Raw genomic sequence first — 26,698 nt, 5'->3', positions numbered from 1 at the left:
CACCCAAGGCATTTATCAGATTTTATCAATCCTCCACTCATTTTCTCTCACTATATCCCCTCTAGTAAAGTAAATCAGTCCAAGACCACTTTTGCTAACGAGATATATTGAAAGGAAAAAAGAAGAGGGACAATGCACTCTCTCATGTCCTGTTATTGCTCTTTATTTAAATAAATACTCTTCCATATCAAGTAAACAAAAATGAGAATATACATATATGCAAGCAGACAAAATGTTACAAAGAACATAAATAGACCACAAAGACAAACAATACCCGTAATGAGCATAAAATGTTGCGAAACTATGGTGACATCCTGCACGAGAAAAATGGTTTCGAAGATAGAAATGAAGACTTAAAAATTGAAGGAGAATGACAAATGTAACCAGACGCAGATGGCATTCGTTGGCGCAGAAGATAAAAGCTACACTACATCTTCTATGTTCAATATATTTTGTCATTTCTTCATCAATAGAATCAGGCTCGAGTCATTAAATTTAAGTTTGATTTGTTAAATTAATGAATCGAGCTCAGATGATTTTTTACCAATTAATTTCAAATCAAATAATAATAATTTGATTATTTTTTCAGTCTTACAATATATATATAATTAATTTATGGCCTTTTAGTTAAATGATTTATAAGTTTTAGCGCCAAGGAAGATTTATCGCAATTTCAATACCTTTTAAACATTATGCAGAACACAGTGGAGGCCAAAGAGGTCATGGCCACTCAGTTTCATCAACGTGTACGCATTAATCTATGTTAGTAATAATTATTAATATATATATTTGATATTAATAATTAACTTTATAGAAATTAGTAAATACTTTAAAAAACTTTGCTTTTCGGAAAATTGCAACTTCCGTATATAGGAAAAAATGTAAAGAATCCCCTTGTAATATTACAAATGAGTAAACTATCTTCTTATGAAAAAATAAATAGCAATTTACATCCCTATATTTTTTAAAATACAATAATTTACTCCTCTATGATTTTTAAAAATGAAGCAATTTACCTTTTTGTATAAGGAGGTAAATTGCTTCATTTTAAAAAGTATAGGAGAGTAAATTATTATATTCTTTTCATGTGCCCATTTTCAATATCATAGGGGATAAATTGCTATTCACCCTCCGTATATAATTAAATAAAAATTTATAAGTTATAAAACATACTTTTTTATAAAATTATATGCATTATATATATTTATACATATAAATAATTTACTTTTTAAAACATGTCTGAATATATTAAGTTCGTAAATACTTTTTGTATGACATCATTTATAAAAGGCTACAAATTTTAAAAAAAAAATCAGTAACATGTTAAAACACTAAAATTAGCTTTAGTGGAGATTTTTTCAATAAAACATACTTTAGGATGTAAAATGAAGAATATAGCGGATAAGAGGAAATGTTATTTTTATATGTCAATACAAAATTATTTTGTTGCAGGAGTTTTGTCGTAATTTAAGAGGATAAATGCGACTACATGTATATCACCGTTAATTTTTAAAAAGTAATGCGAGCAGCCAAGGAAGCTCAATTTAGTTAGAAATGTGGTTTATTTTACTTTAATAATAGTCGTTGATTTTTTGTGATAATAATTTCTTATTAATTACATGCATTTAATAGGAATAGATAATATATATTAATTATTGATGATTAAAATTTATCCAATAATTATAACCAATTATTTTTAATAAAAAAAGGGCAAGCAGATGGAGATGGGGTTTGCAATTTCAAAATCTTGAAGATCCCATTTCCCATGGCGAAAGTAGTACAACGGTAAAGGTGCTAAACCAGAAAGCGTGCAAGAGATCTGTGATATGGGACCAAAAAAAGTTAGCATGAGAAAGTGAATAAGTAATTAATATATATTAATCAAATTTCTGATGATACTACTGTCCATTAATGGATCTTTTATTTATATAGTTTCCAATCTTAACAGGAAAAAATCTCATTGCAAGATTTCTTCGCTGTCGGGAAAAAATACTTCCCAAAACAGACAAGAAATCAAGTAAAGCAAAGGACCCATTTCCCAGTTCATCAGTTCAATGAACCAAATTGGTTTTCGACAGAAATCAGGAGAAAGCAAGAGAAATTTTGTGTTCATTTCTCTTTTTCAAGACTTGCCGTCTTGCAAAAGTTTAAGGTAAGTTTTAATTTTGAAGACTGAGCTTTCTTTTGTGTGTGTATTTGAGATTGTTCAGAGTTGGTCCGGCATTTGAGCATTGGATTTTTGCTCAAAAAGATTGTTTCTTTTCTTGTTTGTTTGTGGTATTGTTTTGGTTTATTGGGCAGATCCATCTGGAAAATGGGGCGTAATCTCAATGTGAAAAGGGTCGGTCGTTCGTTTCTTTGCTTTTTCATTTTTCAGAATTCGATACTCACTTTATAGTCTGTTTGGTTCGAAAAATTTGATATAAACAAGTTATGGTTTAGTTTAATCTTTTGTTCATTCTATTGTGTGATTGAGACAATTGGGAGTATTTGAATTTGAATTTGAATGTAAGCTTGTCGAATGCAGAGGTATTCGTTTCATTTTGCAGTCTTGATGATATATCTGTATCTTTGGTACTTAAGATTGGGGCAATTTTTAAAAAATTCCCAGCTTTTCTTCCAATTATGAGTTCAAATACATGAAATCTAGATGCTGAAATTTCATGTAAGTGCTTATGTTTCATGATATCAATTATTATTACGTATGATTTTGAGGTACTTTAGTTTAGTTAGATCATTGTCTTGATCGAAAGGGCAGTTGGCTGTGATAACTTCAGTTGTCTGGTAAAGGGCTGAGGGATCGAGTTAAGTCAAATGCTCTACAGTAAGTAAGCATCCTACATTTATGAGTTAATTGCAATTTTTGGTCTCATATTTTAGGATGTTTTACACAAATAGTGCCGTTCTTTTCGAAATCACCTTTTTGTTTTTTTTTTTTATCTCATATCTTAAATTTTTGTTCCGCCATTAAATTTTGGACAGAATGGTCACTGCTTAGCGACCGGCTGTTTTTCTTGGGGGATTGACTGAGTAGGTCTTGGAGGCAAAAGCATCACGTGAAATACATGTGCTGCAAGTGTAAGGGGGGAAAAAACGAAAACTTAACAAAAGCTAGAATCTCAAAGAAGAAAACCCTCATTTTGTTCGTGAAACCAAGTCCCAACAGCATGCACTTTATTCTTTTAGGCATAAAAACTGGGAATTTTCTTCTATTCGATTTTAGCTTTTTTACTTTTTTTCGTTTGCTTAAGGCTCAGCAGCAGCACATGCATTTTATTTGATGTGATGCTTTTCCCTCCAAAACTTAGTTGGCCAATTTCCCTCCTCAAACAGCCGGTCACTTAACCCCCATGTGCTTTGCACGTTGCCGTTCCTTCCAAATCTTAACGGTGGGACCAAAAATGACTATTTCAAGAAACATGGAACTATTTCTTCAAAACACCCTAAAGTATGGGACCAACAATGCAATTAACTCCAAATTTTGAGAAATTGTTCATTAGTCAATTGGTTGGCAGGTTAGAAACGGAAGATAACCAACACAAGGCGTGATATTTGTCAACATTCATTTTGATTCTAAGTGATGCTTGTACACAATTTTGTTTACATATTCACTTTATGATTGAGTGTGGTCTGTCGACTTTGTTGTCAACATATAAAATCAGGGACTGCAATGCTAACTTGTTTCATTACAATGTCTCCGCCTTGACCCAACAAGGAATTTTAGATAAGAGTTGTTAAACGAAAGTTTTTGAGGTTTTTATAGTATTTTAAATGAGGTGGTTTATTTGAGAAAATAATTTCTATTAGGATCTGGAGCATTCTTTTCAGATACGGGATATCCTAACAAGGAATACAAGCTACAAATTTCGGATAGTGAGAGTCTTATGTTTTGATTTTTCACATGTTAAATGATTCTATTGAAATCTAAATTCAGTGAATGTATAATGTGTTATACTGATTCATTGTTGAGAAAACAAAAGATATTATATTTTGAATATAATTGTAAGACTCCGTTTATGCCAAAAGTAAAACTAATCATAAATCGGAATTCACATCTCAATATGTTCTGTACCAGTTAGCTAGAATAGTTAAAAACATTTAAGTCCGAGTCATTCTAAGATAATCAGGTAGGACAATGTATTCCATCTCAAGAATCATCCAACAATGATGTGCTTACGAATATGTCTTAGGTAGCAGCTTGATGAGGAACTGGTTACTTGGTTTTCTGGTTACGAGGTTATTCTTATGAGTATGGATAAAGTATTGCCAGACTGTCCTTATCCCGGATGCTTCTTCTGTGTAATGAAAGAAGCAAACCCGAGCAAGCGCAGAGCAAGTGTATTAAAATTCTTTCGAGAGCTTCCTTCCCAGGAGGATGATGGTCAAGTTCTTCCTATTAGTGGTCTTTGGAATACTGCAATGGCGCATCCTAATGATCCTGAGTTCATTGAGCTGGGAATTTTTGAATGCATGGCAGCACTCATCTGGAAGGGCTTAAAGAACCGCCGATGGTTATCTCATGACCAAAATATATATATTCCTTATTATGCAGCGCATATAATTGGATCGTACACTATGAATATGGAAGAATTTGCTGAGATGGCAGTGCATGTCGGGGTTATCCCGGCATTGGTTGAACTTCTTAGAGGAAGGTTAACTTGGGTCGAGCAGAGAGTGGCTGTACGAGCTCTAGGTCATTTAGCTACATATGCTAGCACGTTTCCTGCCGTAGCAAGCCATGGTGAGATCTTGGAGCTCTCGATGCAGCTGGCAATGAGTGCACTAGAAATCGTTTACTCTCATTTTTACCAGTATGTTGACAGGAGGCTTAGTTATCACTGTGATCTTCTTACGCGAGGCATGGGTGGTGTTGAATTGGAGTCGAGGAAAGCTGAAGAATGGGCCAGTCAACTGCAGTGCTGGTCTCTTCAACTCATCAATTGCTTTGCTTTCAAGCCTGAATTTCTTCCGACTATATGCAAACCGGAATTTTTGGTAAAGCTTCCCGGTATGTGGGGTGGACTAGTTAATGAAAATTCACCTTCTGGTATTGGATTGTTACGGACAATTTGCCATCATAAGCTTGGTAGGGGTCCAGTCGCTAGCTGTCCTGAAATTATAGAGTCCTTGTGTAATATAGCACGGTCATCAGATGATTGGCAATATATGGCGATCGACTGTCTTATTTGGTTACTCCAAGATACAAGTACCTCTCACAAGGTAACTGCTCGCGTTTCCAGTATTACTGCCGTTATGAAAATTGTTCTATTAGTTTGGTCTATTGCTAAATTATTTATCAACTTTACCACTCTAATGGTATATTTATTGCCATCTTGACTTCCTATTCTGCTTTGCTCTAGAACATTATGGAATTAGAACATGCTACCCGTTCTCAATTTCATTTTTCTGAGGCAAAAGCTGGAAGAAACAGAAGGAAGTTCCTACAATTTTTTGCTTTGAACATTTTACTTATTTCTTATCCTAAATTGCGCTAATTTTTACAGGTAATTGATAAGGCAGTACCTGTACTAATTGACCTTGCTGAAATAACTACATTAGGGGATCATAAGAAGCTCGGTGATTCGATTATTAACGTTCTTCAAGAATGTATTCAATCACCTGGAACAGGCCGCAATTCAGTCAGTAGCCGAACAAGAGAACAGGTTGAGGAACTCCTTAGCTCTCGAGAAAGATTAAAATGGGAAAAGAATATGCCGAAAGAGGATCTGCACATCAAACAGGCGGCTGCTTTAGTGGTAAAACTAGAAGGGAATTCTTTGTTTTCTTCAGGAGATATATCTGGTGCTGCTTTGAAGTATTCAGAAGCATTAGCTTTGTGCCCAATGAGATCAAAGAAAGAAAGGACAGTGTTGTACAGTAATCGAGCTCAGTGTCATCTTCTACTGCAACAACCCTTGGCTGCTATTAGTGACACTACACACGCACTTTGTCTTCACAACCCAATTAATCGTCATGCCAAAAGCCTGTGGAGACGAGCGCAAGCCTATGACATGCTCGGATTAGCCAAGGAGAGCCTGTTAGATGCTATTCTGTACATAAATGAGTGTTCCCAATCAACTGATCCTGATCTATCCTCTAGACAAAACAAGGTTCCTGAGTACGTTGAGCGTTTCATCAAGAAACAGATGCATGCCGCCTGGTTATTTAGAGAGGCTGCCGTTAAACATGGAGGGGTCCACTGTGAAGGTGATGCTGGAGGTATTTGCAGCCAAGAGACCGATGATTCTGAATGGGAAACGGCAAGTGAAAGTGATATAGGAGATGACGGAAATGATGAGGTGGGTGAAGCTCGTGAATGGAAGAACAATACTGAACGGAAAGATAGGCGCAATAAAGCTTCAAATAAAGGTACCCTTCTCCCAACCTTTCCTCTCAATATTTCTATGACTTATATTCGTATAGTCGGACAAGAAAGCAAGTTTACAACTGATTCGTTCTTCAAATGATGCAGACATGAAGCAAGGTTACGGTTTGCAGCTTGCTGAGGACGATGAAGCATAAATCCAGAGACGGCTGCGAGTTGCGTAAGCATTCGTCCCAAGTTTCAAACGTCACCTTACTGGAGCTGGTTTGCATTGTGAAGCGAAGATTCGTTTAGAATCCGAAGATCATAGCATTGGATCACAGTAAATGTTCTTTCTTCTTTCAATTTTTCGTATGTTTGCATCATTTTTCACTAATATAGTTCTAGTCAGGGAACTGATGATGGTCTGTTTATTATGTAATTATGTATTTCGTAGTTATTCTTTTGTCTCATCCATATATTTCTGTGTATAGATTTGGTTCCCTTGGGACAACTTGAGGAGATTTTCTGCTTTGAATGAGTGGTTTTGTTTCTTCACCAATTTTTGCTCTTCTTGCAATACTACTGGCTTTAGTACATTGTTCATCCTTCCTTTTTTTTTTTTTTTTAATCAATTAATTACAATTACGTTGTGAATTTCAATTATCAACAATCAATGTACAATAACTATTAATATTAGATATGTATAATTAATTAATAACTATTATTACATAATAACGAATAATTATTAGGGTAAATTACTTCCCATAAAGCTTTTGATATACTTACAAATAAATATTTGAAAAATTATAAATATCTACCCAATATTTAATGAAATTATGTAATATTTAAATGGAGATCTGCAATTGTCAATTGTTCTCTTACTGTATTTTTTTTTAAAAAAAAAATAAAAAATTATAACGAAATGGAACGGGTGGGTAAAAAAATTATCCACTTAATCCAATAAAAAATTAAATTTTTTTAAAATAAAATAAAATTTATAGTTCTTATCCACAAAGGTATTTTAATCAGTTTATCATAAAAAAATAAATGAAAACCTAACGAAAACTAACGGATTGGGCTAATGATAGAATACTGTTAAAATCAAGGGGATATTGGTAATTTTCAATACAACTATGGGGTATTTGTAATTATGTCGAATCTAAAAAAAAATTATTATAATTTACTCTAATTATTATTAGAATAAACTAATAACCACACATTAGTGAAATTCGAATGATGGGACCCACCTTTACTGACTAAGTTGTGTTTCAATGGCTTGTCAGTTATATTGTTAATTTATTTTTATTCGAATATTGATTGAAGGAGCTGTGAACTAAAAGTAAGAGATAGGGTTTGCATCTATCTCTTTTAGGAATACTGAAGCGGCGGTAACGTACTTAATTTGATACCATTAATAATAAAAAAAAATTATTATTTTTAATAAATAAAAAAATATATTGATTTGTTATCACTAAAAATATAAAATACATTTTGATCAACTAATCAAAACATAATTTTATTTTCACAAAAAATCTAAGCAAAATAAAAAAAAATATACATTTCACATTTAAAATCAATTGAAAATGAAAACATAAAAAAACATTTCATTACTGAAACTATTGTTATGTATAGGGATGGTAATTGAACCCGACTTGAGAAAGCCCGCCTCAAATTAGACCGGTTCAAGTTCAATAAAATGGAGATTGGGGCAGATAATGGGTCCTAAAAATTAGGACTCCCCCTATGCCTAGTCTCAAGTCCATAAAGACCCATCCCAAAAGATTTAATTTAATATATATTTAAAAATTTTGTATGTAATTTAACTAATTTTTCTACCCTTCCCAAGGACCCAACCTCAAACTTAACAAATTTTACAATGGCTAAAGAGATGAAGAAATTGTTATTAAGGTGTAATTGATGAGATTGTTTAGTTGTCAAATTGTTATGAATTATGATTTGTTTGAGTTGCAACGAAGTACGAATAATCTTATTTATATTTGACATTTTCTTTTTAAGCTTGAATATTTGAATTAAGCGCTAGAACAATTTTATTTGTAATTGATATGCTGAAATTTTTATTTTCTTTATATTTATGAAATAATTGAATTTTTCAAAAGGTGGAGAGGGGGGGTGGGGGGGCAACTGAGTCCATCGAGTCAAACCCACCCTTTTTTATAACGGACAATGCAGGGCATACAAATTATTGAAAGATTGAGGAAGGTCTCGCGTCCATTCCTACTCGCTCTATATCCTCCCTGTTGTTACCCCGGGTTATTTCCGTGGGAATATTGAACAATGGATTCACAGGGATTAGGACCAATTTATAGTACGTACATTAACTGATTCTTAGCAGACATACATATGCCCACTGCGTGTCCTGGCGGCCAATTTAAGTTGCTGAAGTAGTTATCTGTCTTATACTTCTAGAATCATCTTCGATCCGCACCCTGATGTATTAAGGAGAGGTCAACTTTTGCCTTCCTATATTTTGATATTGTCATTATTTTGGATTGCGATTTATTCTGTCCGAAACAAAACTTTGTAATAAATGGGATAAATTACAATGAGTTCTTTTTCAAAATTTGATATAATTAAAAATAAATTTTTATTTTTTAAAAAACTATCAATACTCTTTAATTTTAATAGTTGTCCCATAACTAGTCCAATCCGTTAGTTTTCATTAGGTATTCATCCATTTTTTATGGTGAACTAATCAAAATATTCTTATAAACTATGGATTATGATCTTACTTATTCTTTAAAAATTTTCTAATTTTTTCTATAGTATAAGTGAACATTTTTTTTTATTTCATTCCGTTCGATTTTAAAAATAAAGTTACTACTCATGAAGTACCCATTTCACATCAATTATCCACTAAAGTATTAAAATCTTAAAAAATCCCCATACACTTTACTTTTTAAGTTTTCATTTTATCCTTACAAAAATTATTTTGTGAAAAAAAATAAAGAGATTTTTAAAATGCCAAAATCATCATTTGTCTAATTTTTAGTCTCATTTGTTCATCAAGCTTTTTTTATTTTGTAATCCTAAAGTAATTGTGGTCACTTTATTAATTTTACTTATTTTTCAAATCAAACAAAAGTTAAAACATAAAAGAATAAAATTAAGGGACTAACATAATTTTATATACAAACTTAAGGAACTATTTATACTGTTTATTCTTTTTCTTTTTTGTACTAATGTAGATTTTATCCGTGTCATGTGTTAAAGTGGGATCAAAATTAAAACAAAAATTGAAGTCTAAAAATGCTAAAAATTAAAAATTAAAATAATTTTAGATACAAATTTATGAAATTACTTTATTATTTATTTATTTTTATCTTTATATTGGGATAAATCTAGTCGTGTGTTAAACATGGGAAACACTACCTATTTGTTTTTATATTAGTATACATTCATGTTTTTGCATCTTTCAAAATAAGATAAAATACACACAATGCTTGTTTTTATGTTTTTACAATTTATTTGTGTGTTTTTTATTTTTCAACTTTCTATATAATATATATATTTATATATAATATAAAACAGACATGATTTGACAATAAACAGTGATTTTTGTCACCAAAAAATACAACATTAAACATATAATAATTATATATGTACATATTTATATATAAAAGAAATATGATTTGACGATCAACAGTGATTTTTGTATCCCAAATCCCAACACCAAATATATACCACTTATTTTAAAATATTTTAAATTATCTCGATAAACAAATCCAAACATACAATCTATATTCAACATACACTTACTTATCTCTTCTTTTTTTTTTCTCTTTATCTCTAAAACACAAAATAAAACATTTAATATACAAATTCAAACATTACGTACACTTCTCTTATTAACACCCCCTCCCACGCATCCACACACACACATCAGAGCGTAAGGTTGTAAAGCACTTCGTCCAAATGTCTGATTTTGCATCATCATCATCAGGCCCACGTACTCCACTACTCAGGAACGCCAAAAAAGTATAGACATATTTATTTATAATTAAAAATAACACCTTTAATTTTGAAATATTGACATCTACGATAGTTTTTTCTTTTTCTTGTTTGATGCGTATTTTTAATTGATAAATTTTCAGGTTTAATTTTTAATTTTTTAATCAATTAAAATTATTTTTGTATTAAGTTGTTTATTTTCTAGTAGAAAAAGGAAGAGAAAAGGGTAACTTGATAAAATTATATAAACAAATATTTTCTTTAATTTATTTTCCACATACATAAAGAATTTGAAATTTATTTCACTTCCGATTTTCCAAATATTTTTTAGGTATTAATTTTTCCCTGCATCTCCCCCTTCACTTTTTCTTTCCTTTCAATATTGGTTAAGTAGCTTGCTTTTAAATGAATTCCCATAATAAGATTATTATTTTTGGTCATATAAATTTAAAAAGATAGCACTTTTCGTCCCATGAGATCTTTTCGTCAGATATTTAATGAAAAGTATCATTTGACTGTTGAGTGCATGAGATCAAAAGTAATATTTTTTAAAAGTTATGAGACCGAAAATGAGAATTCCGCAACCAATGAGACCAAAAGTGTAAAGATACTTACTGCCACGTGATTTCGTTAAAGTATCTAACGAAAAAATGTTATGTGATCAAACGTGTTATTTTTTAAAAATTATAGAACAAAAAATGAGAATTTCGTAATTAACAGGACCAAAAGAAATCCTGAACTACGGGATGAAAAGTGTTACGTGCCCTTTCTTGAAATAACTATTAGTATTCATAATCTAACTAATGTTTGGCTTTAATAAGGAAAAATGAAAAATGAAAAGCTTGAATCCTTCAAAGGAATAGCCGTCTAGGGACGGATGGTCCCTTCTCAAGTTGGGAGAAGAAACATGTGCAAAAGGATTATTACAATCTAATAAACCAAACTGCAAATGGCCAAACTGCAAATTGTTTGAGGCTGCTGCGCTGAATCCTTATGGCCGCCGTTGCTCAGTTTCCTTAAACCGTACTCTGTTTTACCGTATTATATAATTTATTGCATCATTAATATATTCAAATCCAAAAATTAATAAAAGAAAAATTGTAATTCGAAGAAAAAACACGTTCAAATAAGACACAAAAATAAAAAAAAAAATATTATGTATAAAAGTAGACATACATCTACCTATGGTAATTCACAAAATTTTACGTGTGAACTCTCAATCTTCTAGCTATTCTTACCACCATCTTTTTCTTTATTATTAGTATTTCATTTAATAAAAATTTTCCCACAAAAAAGAAAAAAGAAAAGGTCAAGATCCGCACAGTATTTATTTGTCGCTTGTTGTATTACTTTATTTATTAGGTTAACCTATTTTTTACTTTTGACATTTGTCCAAAGCGATAAGAAGATATTAATATTGTTTCTTGTGGAGAAAAAAGAAAACTTCAATTTCCAGCCACTTAGAAAATTTATAATTTATACAGTTTTTTAAGATGAATGTAAGCACAAATTCGAAAGAATTGTAAATATATCTTCATTGATGCATGGCGAAAGTATATTTTATCTTATCGTAAATGAGATTTAACACTTTTAATCATTCACTTTAGAAAATTTTTAAAATAATTCCAAAATTTTAAAAAAAATTCTAATTTAATTAGTCCTTTCATTTACAGAATTTTCAAAATAATTCAAAATTTATAAAAATTCGACACATTTAATCCTCTATTTTTACACTAACTGTATCGAGTTTTTCTCCAATTTAGGTCATGTTAAAATTCCCGTAAAATAAAGGATCAAAAGTATTGAACTTCTTGTTTTATAGGACAAAATTGTAATTTCGCCCTTAATTGATAGTATATATTCTTTAAATTTTTCTTTTATTTTAAGATAAATTAATTTGAGTGATGAGGTCGATGGAGTGAGTAATGCACGTTTCTGACGGAATAATTCTAAAAAGTTATATATTCCATGCAACAATACATTATGTAATACCCCAACTTTAATCCACCTATTTTAAATCAAAAAGTGATTTTTGTAGAATAATTATCACATGCAAACTTAATTAAAGCATTTAGGTTCACAACCACTAGGATACTAATTTAAATATTTATATATAGCTTATTCATAATAATTAATTAATGACCATCACTTTCACAAATTCAGTCCCCACTTCACACACACAAACAAATGTGTGTGTGTTTGTTTCATGACCATCTTCATTCTCTCCTTGTTCGATAGTGGCTGCGGAGTCAAACTCAGGGTACTTTCGACCCGAATAGAGCAGCCTGAGTTTGCAATTATTTTATTTGAGTAGGACCGCTGCACTTATTAACGTGCCAAATATCATAGCCGTCGCCTTTATTTATTCAGATAATTGAAGAGGAAAAATGAAAATATTCCCAACCTTATAAATCCTGGGCCATCTGCTCCACTTTCAAGAACAACGCAACAACAATTCAGATTCTACTACTCAATAATTCAAATCAAAAAGTATAGTAGAGAAGAGGGTTCACTCATTTTTTGCGAAAAATGTGGTGGTCTACGACGTCCAAGACTTTCGTCTTGTACTTATTAGGTATTATGTTCCTGGGAGGCGTAGCAGTACCAAGTCATGCTTTAGTCCGACGATATAAGTTTGTGGTAAGTTTTAGTGTGATTAGTGTCTTTTTTTTTAAATGGTAATTACAAATCAATATCTTAATAAATTGATAAAAACATTAATATTCGATTTTCATTACTGTAACTAACTCAGATGTAGTTATCAGTCTTCTCATTTCAGCACTTTATTTCAGTTCTAAACCTAATTGATGATCCTGTATGTTTCATTAATCTGAACTTGCAGCTGAGGGATTCTTCACACACTAGGTTATGCACCAACAAGACTATGCTGACGATAAATGGGCAGTTTCCGGGGCCGACTATATATGCTAGAAGGGGAGATTTAGTCATTGTTGACGTTTATAATCGTGCCGGCCATAATATTACCATTCATTGGTATGATTTTAGCTTGCAGTACTAAACTGTATTCGCTCTGTATTCTTTTTTTAATATATATGAGTCGCGTGTATAAATACTAATCTCTCAGGCACGGAGTGAAAATGCCGAGGTATCCATGGTCAGATGGCCCTGAGTACGTCACACAGTGCCCTATTAGTCCAGGCACAAAGTTTAGCCAGCGCATCGTCTTGTCGGATGAGGAAGGAACTCTGTGGTGGCACGCTCACAGTGAGTGGTCGAGGGCGTCCGTGTATGGTGCACTCATTATTTTACCCCAGAAGAGAAACGACTATCCTTTTCCTAGGCCTCATGATGAAGTGCCCATTCTGCTAGGTATATATATTGCTCGGAAAGTAATTAAATTTACAGCGAATTAAAAGAAAGGATATGTGATAAAATTAACCATTTTTTTTTTTAAATTTGTGTGAAATGCAGGAGAGTGGTGGAATGCTGATGTGCAGGAAGTTATGGAGGAATTTCTTGCTAGTGGGGGTGACCCCAATGTTTCTGATGCTTTCCTCATAAATGGTCAGCCTGGTGATCTGTATCCATGCTCGACACAAGGTTTGTTGTCTATTCTGGGATGTAATAATTTCTGTGAAATCGGATAATTAAAGAGAGATTTATATATAATATAATTGCAACAGTTCAGAGTGTACGCATTGATAAAAGTTTATTCAGATTAAATTTGTTTGAATCAAATCAATAGTACAAATTACACTGACAGTGTAGTACATTCAAGTCTGACCAAACTCCGTACTAGAATTTTCTATATAATTTTTGGAAACCTTTTCTAAACTCAAAAAGTAAGTGTGTAATAAAATCTTTTTGGTCTTAAAAATGCAGATACATTCAAGCTGACAGTGGAGTTGGGGAAGACGTACCTGATCCGAATGGTGAATGCAGTGATGAACAACATTATGTTCTTCAAAATCGCGAACCACAATGTAACTGTAGTCGGCTCAGACGGCGCCTACACAAAGCCATTGAAGAGCGACTACATCACAATCTCCCCCGGACAGACCATCGACTTCTTGTTAGAAGCCAACCAGCCTCCGAGCCACTACTACATGGCCTCAAGAGTCTATGCCAGCGCAGGAAACTATGACAACACAACGACAACGGGCATCGTTGAGTACATTGGCAACTACACTCCACCGTCATCACTACTGCTTCCGTCTTTCCCCAACTTCAATGACACACTTGCATCCACTAGCTTCACGAACCAGCTCAGAAGCCTCGCCAACGAGAAGTACCCAGTCGATGTTCCCCTAAACGTCACGACGAAGCTGTTCTTCACCCTTTCGGTCAATTTACGCCCGTGCGCTGAGAACACAACGTGCGACGGGCCTTTCCAGGAGCGGCTCCTGGCGAGTGTGAACAATGTCACGCTGGTGCTGCCAAGAACTGACATTCTCCAGGCTTATTACAAGAGAATTGGTGGAGTTTACGAGACTGATTTTCCTGATAATCCGCCTTTCACTTTTAACTACACTCAGGATTTTGTCCCTCAGGACCTGTGGAGGCCTGAGAATGGCACTGATGTGAACATTCTTGAGTATAACGAGACGGTGGAGCTAGTTTTCCAGGGCACGAACATGGTTAGTGGTATTGATCATCCTATGCACTTGCATGGATACAGCTTTTTCGTTGTCGGGTCGGGATTTGGGAATTTCGACAGAGACACGGATCCATTGAACTATAATCTTGTCGACCCTCCACTGATGGAGACGATTGCGGTTCCCAGGAATGGCTGGACAGCGATCAGATTTAAGGCAAACAATCCAGGTTTGTGCACTTTATTGGATCAAATTTTCTGTCGTAAATTCTATTTTATCTTTCACTCTATTCAGCATACCTACACACCACAGTACCATGTATAAATCTAATTTCTTTCTTCTTTTTCATTACAATTTTATATGATTATTTTAGCATAAGGTGACTGAAAATTGGGGAAAAATTTGAAAATTAATTGATCTTGCAGGAGTTTGGTTCATGCATTGCCATTTCGAGCGTCATGTGAGTTGGGGAATGGGAATGGTATTCATCGTTAAGAATGGAAAAGGACCGAACGCTAAGATGCTGCCTCCACCTCCCGATATGCCTAAGTGCTGAAAATGAGGCTGAAGTTCCAATTAAAGCTCAAATGACAGTGACACTGTCTTGTCCACGTGAATCGTGGTCGATTTTTCTACTTCTAGGGATAACCTGAGAACATAATCAACCACACGTTAAGTGTAATTAAATTTTGAATAAAATCAATCCTATGTCGAGTCAGCTGTATATGTCAATATTTTGTGAAGATGTTGTAGATTTCATTTTTTTGGGTTCCTCTTTTAATAAAAGGAATATGTTTCGACATTTAGATTATCTTTTTCCATCTGTTCTTTATGTTCTTGTGTTATCAGATGAAAAATATAAAATATGCCCAAACATCATTAATTACTATACATTTTTAGTGATAATTTTAATATAGTCTAATTTTTTGCCATTTACTAATCGATAAAATTGTTATTTTTTTTATCCCAAAAATAAATTCGAGGTCATGGTTCCGACTTCCGAGTCTAACTTTATGTGAGTTTGTTGTAATGTACTTCTAATTCTTAATCATATTAATGTAACGTGCCTTTCTCGCTCTCCGAGAAGAGGGGAATCAAAGCCCACTAACCCGCTACTCAAACGCACTTTACACCCAGGCTCTAGCGGAATATCCATACCACTCTGTCGTTCATTGTAGGCTAGTATAGCTGACTATCGTGCAAATCCGGGAAGGTCCTGTTCTGAAATTCGCTCGAAAGACGAAAGTCAACTAGCGCTTTCTTTCTATACGAAAAGAATCGTTCTCTATCTAATATTTCTTCTCGCTCGTGAAGGGGTACGTCTACAGATCGCTAGGACAGGGAACAGATCGAGTCGGGAAAGGAAAAGCCGTTATAAAGAAACATAGGTTTTTTTAATTTAACCTTCAAAGTTTGCTAAACTCACATTAGAAAAGCATTGAAATGTGCTTTTCGAATATCTTATGATCTAATTAAATATATTACTCAATTAATTAATTATCTCTCCTATAATTTTTTTTTTTGTTGTAGAGCGCGTCTCCTCTTATGATCTTAAAATAATAAATTATTGCAGAGTTACCTAACCCAACGTTTACATTATCTAAAATTGAGATAAACATGCAAGAAAAAGTAAGTGAAAGTGAATCCCTTTATCGTCGGTGAAAATTTTGTTATTAGTGAAAAATTCAATTCTGGTTGTATTTGATCGAATTTAAATTAATTATGTGATAAATGTAATATATTTATTATGTAAATGATATATAAATTTAAAAAAAAATCAATCACATGACAAGTATATTATACACTTTATAATTAATTTAATTCGAATAAATCAAATATGCTTTCCAATTTTCCGTTATTAGGACAAAATGAAGAGTGATTGGAAGGAGAAACATGGTATCTTGACTAACTATAGGTGGTTTGGCAATTGTTGTTTTCAGAAGGTTTAATTGTCAACAAAGCAACCACCACGGAATTTGTTAAAAGGCTGCTGGAGACTTTTCCAAACATTACAAAATTGTCAAACTCAAAATCAGATTATTACCATTCAGCTTTTTTACCTTTTTTTTCTGTTTTTCTTCTAGTAAACATTATTGGAATTTTGTTCGCATAATTTCAATTTTCGTACTCAAAGTATATTATTTCTTTCAGTTTTAATATCTCAAGCTTTTAAGTCATCAAATTCAGTACCCAAAATTTTTAATTTTCATCTACTTGAGTACCTTCCGTTAAGTTGACAGTTAAAAACAAACGATCAACTCAATTTTGAAGGGAAAATTAGGCGGGATCTTGTTTATATAAAGATATGTTTGACTGCTATTCTATTCAACAAACAAAAAAAAAAATTATTTTGATTTCAATTTTATAATTGAAGATAATAATGTAAACATATATATATATATATATAACTCAATTTCAATAAAAAGAAATACTAATTCAAATCATTATGGAAATACCAATTCAAACATTTTCTCCCAATTGAAATCATTATGAAAATAAAAGCGCATGCTAAATGCGGAATAATGTAGAGATAATTGCTTTGTAATAATTCAAGAAAACTAATAGTCTTATTTTCAATCACCACTTGAATTGTTCGCAAAAAAAATAAATAAAGAAAAATCGAATAGGCTACCCAAAGGGTGTCAGCGTACTATTAGTCATATGAAATTGCATGCATATCCATATTTTGGTATATTATACCATAGTTTGTGCACAAAATAAGAAATATATTTCAATTATTGTTTTTGGTTGAGAGAATTTTGTTTATAAATTTATTAAATTTTTTTATTTCACTGGTCATAAAAAGCCAAAAAAAATCATTTGTTGAAATAATTAAAAGAAAGTATGAAAAATTATAACATAAATCCTTGATAAATAGAACGTGACGATATTTGCATTGTGGTCAAGCAAAAATAAAAGGAAAAATATGTGGTTTTTTCCAGTAAAGTTGATATTCTTTTTAAGATATTGGATTAAATATGTATTTTTTTTTTTTAATTGTTGTAATCAATTATGAAATTAAAATTGAAATGAATCAAAAAATATATTTTTTTTTGTGTTGGATAAAGTCGATGCCAAACATGCCCTTACATATAAAAATTTTCGCCTAATTTTCTCATCAAATTTAGGTTGACCGTTTGTTTTAACGGCCAACTTAACGGAATAGGTAGATAAAAATTAAAAACTTTAGGTGTCAAGTCTAACCACTTACAAACCTGCGGTACTAAAACTAAAAAAGAGTATACTTTGGGTATGAAACATGAAATTATCCCAATTTTGTTCTATAAATAGTTAAGAATATTATTTTGCTCGAAAGATGAAAGCCCTTGAGTCGAGCTTGATATAACTTGTATTAACTTACACGAATTTATTACTCAAATTAGGTTTTATCAAATAAAATTAATCACAAAACAAGTTTCGTAAATTGTATACTAATTATTCAGTAAGTGTATTACACTTATTATATAATTAATTTAAATTCGACTAAACCCAATTTGAATTAGAATTTTCCCAACTTACGCTTGCATTATCAATACCAACTTAAATTTAAATATAAGCCAGATATGAATATGGATATATATATATATGCTCGACTCAAATTGAATTTAGGGTTTCATATATAGGATTAAATAAAGTAAAAATGTTATCTATAAACTCAAATTATCTAAACTTCGTGCCTGTATTTATGTAATAATATAAGTTATTATTTGTAACTATTTTCTGATATTAACTTATATTATTGATCATATAAAAACTATTAATTAATAAGGATGAAAAAACGAGTTTCAGATGGCTCAATATCAATCGAGAACTCATATTTGCTATCAAAATTAATACGACTATAAATTGACCGAAAATGGAGAAAAAGATCGTATTAGTAAGGATCTCAAAAGGACCATGAGTGAGGCCTTGCTCGATTGGTATGACTGACGCTTCTATAACAACTTGTTGCTTCTTTGCCGTGTTTGAACATTTGATCATATATAAGATTAAATAAAGATGGCAAAAGGATCATTGAATATTGCCTTCTAAACAGGTGACAAATGATAAATATAATTCAATTTCACTTTTGACAAAAGACATGTAAAAATCTGGACAATTCAAAGTATGAGAAGATTCAAAGTAATTAAGAAGTAGAAGTGCAAAACCAGATTCAAAAACAGGCAAATCCCACTGACATATAATCATCTATCCATCCTGCAAACAGCAACCTTGATTTTTCTTCACCAGATTCCTCATCCTGCACCTATCCTCTGTTATAAATACTTCAAGTATTTGCACAAAACACAGACCACATATTTCAAAACCTCAAACACCAAAACTTCCAACAAAGACGAGACGAGAGCTAGAGCTCGTCGTGTGCATGTTTTCAGCATTTTAGCCGTGTAAAATAACGATATATTGTCGATCATGAAGCGTTCCGTTTTGTATTTCGCGCTGTTCTTTCTCTTATGCGGCCTGCTACCCGGCCATGCGATGGTCCATCGGCACAAATTTGTGGTAATTGTTGCAGTATATTAGTATTCATTGGTTTCTCTCTCTCTCTTTTTTTTTTTTCTTAATTATATGGAAGCACGCGACAATCACTATTATAAAAAAAAATGATTATTTTCTCCATATTATAGGTGATTGCAATTTCAAAATCATTGCAAATTAATATTATCTACTACCACAAAACAAAAATAGTGTGAAAATCAAAGTTTGGATCACGGCTAATCAACATTGCCATTATTTTAGTTATGACTAAAACATTTATCAATTTTTTAACTATAGTTTTGGTCTCACTTGCAGAAACAAAAAGCTTATAACAACTGTAGTTCAACCTTGATTAATTATTATTCCCTACGAATTTTATAATCATGACAAGAAAACTATTTTTTTTTTATTTAATACAATTTACCTCCATGATGTTGCGAATCAGCAAATTATTTCTTTATGAAGGAAAAACAAAACAATTTACCTCCTTGAATTTTTTAAAATAAAATTGCTTTATTTTAAAAAATATATGAAGATATTTGCTATTTTCTTTTTCATAAGATAATAATTTGCCCATTTGCAATATCATATGGGGTTGCTTGCGTTTTTTTTCATTATTTTTCTAGTAAATTACATTATAATATCAATTAAAAATTCAATACGTTCTTCAACAATTGATTAAATTATAAATACTAACAAAATAATAAATTAAATAAACACACATAAATAAAATAATATCCGTACATTTGATGGAACTCGACTATAAATTTTTGGGTCGAGTGAACTTTATTATATGGTTGTTCCAGCATCAGGAAATTTGTAATTTTAATGAATGTGAAATTTCATATGATTTGCAGTTGAAGGATACTCCATACACAAGATTGTGCAGCAGCAAGAGCATATTGACAGTAAATGGACAATTTCCAGGGCCAACATTATACGTCACAGAAGGAGATACATTAGTAGTAGATGTTGTCAACCAAGCACGCGAGAACGTGACAATTCACTGGTATTATATTCTTAAGTCTTCTGTAATAATACTATAATTCCTATATCATTTGTCTAGTTGTTACCAATTTCTCATCAGTATCTTCCACATCTACATATACTGAATTTTGATTTTTACAAGAATTAGCTGATTATGTACAACATACTTGGCTGAGGCTAGACGGGATTTGGATTTAAAGGGAGGATTTGGATAGAGGATTTTAAATAATTTTGTATTAAAAGAATTTGAAATTTTTCAAATTTAAAATTATCCAAATTAATGAATTTTAAGGGATTTGTCGTTGAGGATTTGAAGTCCAATTTAAATCCTCTAATCGAGGTGAATTTCTTTTTTGGTACGTAGGCATGGAGTTAAACAGCCGAGATATCCATGGTCAGACGGACCTGAATACATCACTCAGTGCCCGATTCAACCTGGAACGAGATTCAGCCAAAAGATTGTGCTGTCGGATGAGATCGGGACATTGTGGTGGCACGCTCATAGCGACTGGTCCCGAGCAACTGTATATGGTGCACTCGTCGTTTATCCCAAGAAGAGAAATGACTATCCGTTCCCTAAACCTCATGCAGAAATTCCTATCATACTAGGTATATTATGCGAATAGTCGAGCAGTTGAATTTAATTATATAAGGTAAACATGATGAATATTTGTATTATAAAGTAATCTAATGCTATCATAACAATACAGGGGAATGGTGGAAGAGTGATATACAGGCAGTTCTTGATGAGTTTATCCAGAGTGGAGGCGACCCTAATGTTTCTGATGCTTTCCTTGTGAACGGACAACCTGGTGATCTGTATCCTTGCTCCAGACCAGGTAAGAAACCTCGTAATAATTTCTTACCCAAATCAATTGATACAGTTGCCACATTATTGGTAATTTTTTTTAATTGTACATTAATTACACTTTAAGTGCATTTATTATATAATGAATTTGGATGTAATTAAATTCGATTTGAATTAAAATTTCCCCTAATCTAATTATACTGCATGTAAGAATTCTTGCAAGTGCGTCAACGCGCAAGTAATTTCTTGAAAATGTAGTACAATCTTAACTTTGTCAAGTTTCCACTGTAACTAGTCATGCATCTATATAAATGGCGAACCGGAATCTTCTGTAAATTAAAACCAATTTAATCAAAGTTGGAAAATCAAATTAAATGCAACTTAAATCATCCCACATATTCAAATATATCATAGAACAAGAAATATTGAAGTACAAAAATTTCATCATCTTTGAATGCAGATACATTCAGGGTGACGGTGGACTACGGGAAGAGGTATCTGTTCCGTATGATCAACGCAGTGATGAACAACATTATGTTCTTTAGAATCGCAAACCATAACATCACCGTTGTAGGATCAGACGGCGCCTACACGAAGCCATTCACCAGCGATTACATCGCAATATCTCCAGGACAAACCATCGATTTCTTGCTGGAAGCTAACCAACGGCCTAGTCAGTACTACATGGCTTCCAGGGTCTATGTCATTGCCGGATCTGCTGGCAACACGACCACGACTGCTATTATACAGTACAGTGGGAACTACTCAGCCCCATCTTCCCCTTTACGCCCTGCTCTCCCTGCTTTCGACGATACACTCGCATCCACCAATTTCACGAGACGACTGAGAAGCTTAGCCAGCAAAGATCACCCCGTGGACGTCCCTCAAAATGCGAACACAATAATGTTTTTCACTCTGTCCATAAACACGGTGGGTGGATCAATAGGAGGGCGGCTGCGTGCGAGTATTAATAACATAACGTTTGTGCCGCCAAGAATCGCCATTCTTCAAGCGTACTATAATCGAATTAGAGGGGTTTATGGAGATGATTTTCCGAGCAATCCGCCTTTTACTTTCAACTATACTCAGCAAACGATGCTGCCCCGGGAGTGGTTAACGCCTCAGAACGGGACGGAAGTGAGAGTACTCGAATATAACTCGACAGTGGAGCTTGTGTTCCAGGGGACGAACCTTGTTTCAGGGATAGATCATCCTATGCACTTGCATGGATACAGCTTTTACGTAGTTGGGTCGGGATTTGGGAACTTTGACAGGGACAGGGACCCTTTGAATTATAATCTTGTCGACCCTCCTCTGCAGAATACTATTGCAGTTCCTGTAAACGGGTGGACAGCAATCAGATTCAAGGCAAATAATCCAGGTATGTACATATATAGAGTGTGCGTGCGATTTGGTTGGTTAACCATTTTGTTTCGTGCTAACGGATTACTTGAATTCTTGTAGGAGTTTGGCTTTTGCATTGCCATTTTGAGCGTCACGTAAGTTGGGGAATGGAGATGGCGTTTATTGTCAAAAACGGAAAGAGCCCGGATGCTAAGATGCTGCCTCCACCTCCAGACATGCCAAGATGCTGATGCATATCTACTGGAAAATGTTGCAAAGTTTGTAGGAGTGTTTATTCAAGTTATCTGGTGACTGCATACACAAGTAGCAATGCATTTGCTTTAGTCATTTATGTTCAATTCAAATTGTAATCTAGATCTTGCTAGCAATGAATAAAATGAATTTCATTTTCTATTTTTTCCTAAATCTAGACTCTGGTTGCAAAGAAAAAAAAAATTTGAATCATGTCTGAATTTTATTAAAAAAAATACAACATATCCCCTTCGATGTGAGATGGACCTCGAAATAGTAGATCTTTCAAATGGTAACGTCAAGTCTGGATCAGGTCATGGGATCAATCCTCGATGTCATACACTTGAAGATCTCGAATAAGAAAAATGCTGCCTAGACTACAGTTATATATCCCTCTTCAGACCCTCCTAATGCTTATTATCAGCCAAATCAATATGAGAATAACTAAGATAACATTAAATGCAGTGAGACGACAAAATATAGTGTATAGCGTTGAAATCTTTATAATTGTGACACAATTGTTTGATCAGTTGAGATCCATTGATAAAGGAGAGATCAAGCGATATCTATGACCGATGATGTCATAAAAAACCAACCTAAAGTAGGAACGTGCAGATTCTTGGGATGTTTGGTAATTCTTGTGTTATATAATAAGGCATATGCTAGTCATTTATATCTCGTATATGTTTGGTAATAATAGCCTTATAAAGCAACTTCTAAGGAAAACAAGAACGACGCTCTGAATTTATTCATAATCAGATTGTCATTTTACTCCGAAACAGCTAAACCAAGCACGAGGTCTGGATACCAACTTAGAAGGAATGCAGAGAAGCCAGACGATCACAAAGAAGCCTATAATGGATTCTTGAGAACTAATATTTACTCCATAACAAGCACAAATGCAACATAGTAATGCAACGAAGCTCTTTACCTCAACGGTTTCATAACCAGCTTTCTCACTGCATCCAAAACAAGTTGCGTCTTCCTACTAAGCATCGCCACTTCTTCTCAGGTTGGGCAGTGCCTCCCGACCACCCTGGAAAACTCTCGAACCGTAAGAGCTTCCTGAGGAAGGTCTGTTGAGACAGTGTGCTCGCTCGGTCACTGCAAGCTACAATGACTCGTGAGTTGTTCAAAACAGTGCCACGCAATGCAAGTACAAGATCGACCGGATGCAGTGCGTACCATCCCGCATTACCAAACGTACCAAGAGCATCAAGATCTGGATTCACACCCATGTCGTTCTCAAAAAATGTCTTCAGTAACGATTCAGGTTAAATATGATCGTAGGAACCTGAGCGAAAGTGTAGTCAACACAGAGCAGCCATGTGGTAGGTTCAACCATTAATTCTGTGGAATAAAAACCTGTTTTCTGCCAGGCATGTTTCTGGTTCTTGGTTTGTAGCAGCAGAGGCAGTGGTAGTTGCCATGACAGCACAATTATTCATAAATCGATCGAAGAGATTAATGAGGAAATTGGACAAGGCAGACAAAGACTTTGTATATTGTCTTTCAGAAAATAAGATTATGAAGTTTATAAAACATTAAGAGAGAAATACAGTTTTAATTAGTCCTGTAAGTTAGGGATTACAATTTTGATCCTATAAAAGTCTCAATTTGATCCTATAATTTTTAAAAATTATATTTTTAGGTCTTTCTCATTAATATGACTGAAAAACTCCATATCATCAACCATGTTATTACTTAAATTTTAGAATTTTCGGAGAATTTGATAAGATAGCATTCCAACATTCTTTTTTGTGAAATGACTTAACAAAAAAAATTACAACTTAAAACAACTTGTCATATCATCAAGTGGTATTTTTTTTTTTTATCAAATTATTTCCCAAAAAAAAAAAAAAATCTTAGACTATATTGAATATACAAGACTTGGCGCGAAGCCATGTCATGTTCTAAAATTTAAAAATTATTTGGTTTCATCTGCGTCGTATTATGTCTATATCATTATATTGATATCCATGCATCATATAGAGATTTATTACCCAGAAGAGTCATTTAGCACTATAGTATATATCCAAGATACGAGTGAATACTTAGAGGTAATCTTGAAATTTAGCCAGATTAGCCTTATAATATCCACAGCCGCCTTGCCGATCTTGATGGTTCCTGCCCGCAATTGCTCCCACCGTTCCGACGCCTTTGTTCGTGTAGAGTGTAGACTAGTACATACTAGATACTTGAAATTCATATTATTTTATATTCAAAGTCTTACTCAATGACGCCATCGGCGTGCTTCTGTCTGAGTATGCCAAATTGAGGTTTGACGTGTCGAAAAGCAAAAGCAGAGTGTACCCTCATATCAAACGTGGCTTCATTCTGTCCACCACCGCATCACATTAAATCCTTACACAACCCCCTCACCCCTGTCCCCTGTGCATGTGAACGTCCAATTCATCTACAGTCACAAATACACGTACAGAAACAACAATGAGTTCTCTTGGTCCGTGGCACGGCGGCAGGAGGGGCGGCTGGGATACTGCTCCTTTCTTTACTTCCCCTTTCTCCTCTGAAGCATCGGATCCTTGGGACTACGGCGGCGCCATGACCAGCTGGCTGCGAGGCGGAGACCGGAGTGAAGACGCCACCGCCTTGGCCCATGCCAACGTCGATTGGCGTGAAACCGACAGGGCCCACATCTTCCGAGTTGATCTTCCTGGTCAATCCTCATCATCTTTTATATATATATAATAACAAGAGTCTCTTATTAATTAAGACAGATGATAAAACAGAAAATTACATCATTATATTAACCAACATATATAATAATAATGAAGAGGAAAGAAAAAGAGGTAATAGTAATAGGGTGTGTAGTAGGAATATGTGGGTTGTTCTGCGAGGGTTTCTTGGTGGTGCGATCAATCCTAGCAAAGCTGAGCGGTTTGTTTGGTGGCTGCAGGGGTGAGGAGGGAAGACCTGAAGGTGCAGGTGGAGGACAACAATGTGCTGCAGATAATCGGTGAAAGGATGGTGGAGAAAGAGGAAGAAGAGGGTAAGTGGCACAGGGTGGAGCGCCGCCGAGGGAGCTTCTTGCGGCGGTTCAGGCTGCCGGAAAACGCTAGTGTTGATGACATAAAGTGCGGGTTGGAGCATGGAGTGCTGACGGTGGAGGTGCCCAAGAGGGAGGTGCAGGAGCAACCTAGGAATGTTAGATACGTTGATGTTGCCTGAATTCATCAGTCGTCGTTTCCCCTTCTTCTCCTTCTTCGTTTGTTTTCTTTCCTACCTCTTTTTGGGTTTTGTGTAATGTCGATGTATAATTTGGGATCGGTATGACCAGGAATATATATGCTTAAATATTATTATATTTATTTTATTTAAATAAAATATGTGTCTGATTTCTTTATATTAAATATTAAATGTAATAACAGGTAGCCAACAATATTGCAATTTTAAATTCCCGATTTAGGGTTTGGCGCTTTTTCATTTACGAATTAATTTTTGTTATTAAGTTCTATAATTTTAATATTTTTTTGATTAATTCAGTTGAAACATTACATATACCTTGAATGTGGTTCAATTTGTATTTTAGCACTATAAATTAAGTTCTAGGGTTAAAAATATTAATTTTTGTTACATAAATATAGCAATTTAATTAGTTACACGCAATTTATATATAGTTTTAGATTAAATTGGTCGGAAATTGATTAAAATTATTAAAATTTTAGTATTTATAGGATTAAATTCAAAAAATTAATTCATGAACTAAAAATACTACTCCGAATAAGTTAAAAGCATCATAGAACATAGATTAAATTTTTTTAATTGAGTTAAAGCACTAAATGAATTATACATTGTAGTTTTCTATTACAGAGGTTTCTGACGTGTCAAAAATTTTATTTCAGGGTTGAACTAAATTAAGCGGATGTTTAATAATGAATTAATTATAAAATAAATATAGTTTAAGCCAAAGATTAAATTAAATTAACACTAAAACAAAGTGGGATTTTGAGCGAATTTTGAAACGATTTCGTTTTACTT

At 33.4% G+C, this 26,698-nt stretch overlaps 4 protein-coding genes across 6 annotated transcripts; all 4 read left to right on the top strand.

The window, feature by feature from the left end:
* The first annotated feature begins 1,710 nt into the window (after positions 1–1,710).
* On the top strand, positions 1,711–6,866 carry LOC105158920 (uncharacterized). 3 transcript variants are annotated; one of them, XM_011075834.3, is made up of 5 exons: positions 1,711–1,863; positions 1,949–2,152; positions 4,191–5,220; positions 5,505–6,369; positions 6,473–6,866. In XM_011075834.3, the coding sequence occupies exons 3-5, from the start codon at positions 4,246–4,248 to the stop codon at positions 6,520–6,522; spliced, it is 1,890 nt and encodes a 629-aa protein (XP_011074136.1). In that variant the 5' UTR covers positions 1,711–1,863; positions 1,949–2,152; positions 4,191–4,245; the 3' UTR covers positions 6,523–6,866. The 3 variants fall into 3 exon arrangements, with proteins under 3 accessions (XP_011074136.1, XP_088735389.1, XP_020548606.1); XM_088879263.1 differs by lacking the exon at positions 1,711–1,863 and having other exon boundaries at positions 1,909–2,152; XM_020692947.2 differs by lacking the exon at positions 1,711–1,863 and having other exon boundaries at positions 4,198–5,220.
* A 5,819-nt stretch (positions 6,867–12,685) lies between these two features.
* On the top strand, positions 12,686–15,634 carry LOC148788835 (laccase-14-like). The gene is made up of 6 exons (XM_088879148.1): positions 12,686–12,916; positions 13,119–13,270; positions 13,362–13,606; positions 13,709–13,837; positions 14,120–15,061; positions 15,258–15,634. The coding sequence occupies exons 1-6, from the start codon at positions 12,806–12,808 to the stop codon at positions 15,386–15,388; spliced, it is 1,710 nt and encodes a 569-aa protein (XP_088735274.1). The 5' UTR covers positions 12,686–12,805; the 3' UTR covers positions 15,389–15,634.
* A 3,406-nt stretch (positions 15,635–19,040) lies between these two features.
* Positions 19,041–22,861, top strand: LOC105158919 (laccase-14). The gene is made up of 6 exons (XM_088879231.1): positions 19,041–19,332; positions 20,166–20,317; positions 20,660–20,904; positions 21,006–21,134; positions 21,564–22,484; positions 22,568–22,861. Exons 1-6 carry the CDS (start codon positions 19,243–19,245, stop codon positions 22,696–22,698), a joined length of 1,668 nt encoding a protein of 555 aa, XP_088735357.1. The 5' UTR covers positions 19,041–19,242; the 3' UTR covers positions 22,699–22,861.
* Positions 22,862–25,071: 2,210 nt separating this feature from the next.
* On the top strand, positions 25,072–26,044 carry LOC105158917 (16.9 kDa class I heat shock protein 1-like). Its single transcript, XM_088878183.1, has 2 exons — positions 25,072–25,376; positions 25,617–26,044. Exons 1-2 carry the CDS (start codon positions 25,148–25,150, stop codon positions 25,886–25,888), a joined length of 501 nt encoding a protein of 166 aa, XP_088734309.1. The 5' UTR covers positions 25,072–25,147; the 3' UTR covers positions 25,889–26,044.
* Positions 26,045–26,698: the final 654 nt, after the last annotated feature.

The sequence above is a fragment of the Sesamum indicum genome, linkage group LG3, assembly GCF_026168435.1.
Source record: "Sesamum indicum cultivar Baizhima isolate 11 linkage group LG3, ASM2616843v1, whole genome shotgun sequence".
Taxonomy (NCBI): domain Eukaryota; kingdom Viridiplantae; phylum Streptophyta; class Magnoliopsida; order Lamiales; family Pedaliaceae; genus Sesamum; species Sesamum indicum.
This window is presented reverse-complemented; position numbering and strand designations above follow the sequence as displayed.

Coding starts and splice junctions, on each gene's coding strand:
- LOC105158920 (XM_011075834.3), top strand. CDS start 4,246: ATGAGTATGGATAAAGTATTGCCAGACTGTCCTTATCCCGGATGCTTC. Junction 5,221..5,504: donor ATACAAGTACCTCTCACAAG/GTAACTGCTCGC, acceptor TAATTTTTACAG/GTAATTGATAAGGCAGTACC. Junction 6,370..6,472: donor CAATAAAGCTTCAAATAAAG/GTACCCTTCTCC, acceptor CAAATGATGCAG/ACATGAAGCAAGGTTACGGT.
- LOC148788835 (XM_088879148.1), top strand. CDS start 12,806: ATGTGGTGGTCTACGACGTCCAAGACTTTCGTCTTGTACTTATTAGGT. Junction 13,838..14,119: donor GTATCCATGCTCGACACAAG/GTTTGTTGTCTA, acceptor TTAAAAATGCAG/ATACATTCAAGCTGACAGTG. Junction 15,062..15,257: donor ATTTAAGGCAAACAATCCAG/GTTTGTGCACTT, acceptor TTGATCTTGCAG/GAGTTTGGTTCATGCATTGC.
- LOC105158919 (XM_088879231.1), top strand. CDS start 19,243: ATGAAGCGTTCCGTTTTGTATTTCGCGCTGTTCTTTCTCTTATGCGGC. Junction 20,318..20,659: donor GAGAACGTGACAATTCACTG/GTATTATATTCT, acceptor TTTGGTACGTAG/GCATGGAGTTAAACAGCCGA. Junction 22,485..22,567: donor ATTCAAGGCAAATAATCCAG/GTATGTACATAT, acceptor GAATTCTTGTAG/GAGTTTGGCTTTTGCATTGC.
- LOC105158917 (XM_088878183.1), top strand. CDS start 25,148: ATGAGTTCTCTTGGTCCGTGGCACGGCGGCAGGAGGGGCGGCTGGGAT. Junction 25,377..25,616: donor CTTCCGAGTTGATCTTCCTG/GTCAATCCTCAT, acceptor TGGTGGCTGCAG/GGGTGAGGAGGGAAGACCTG.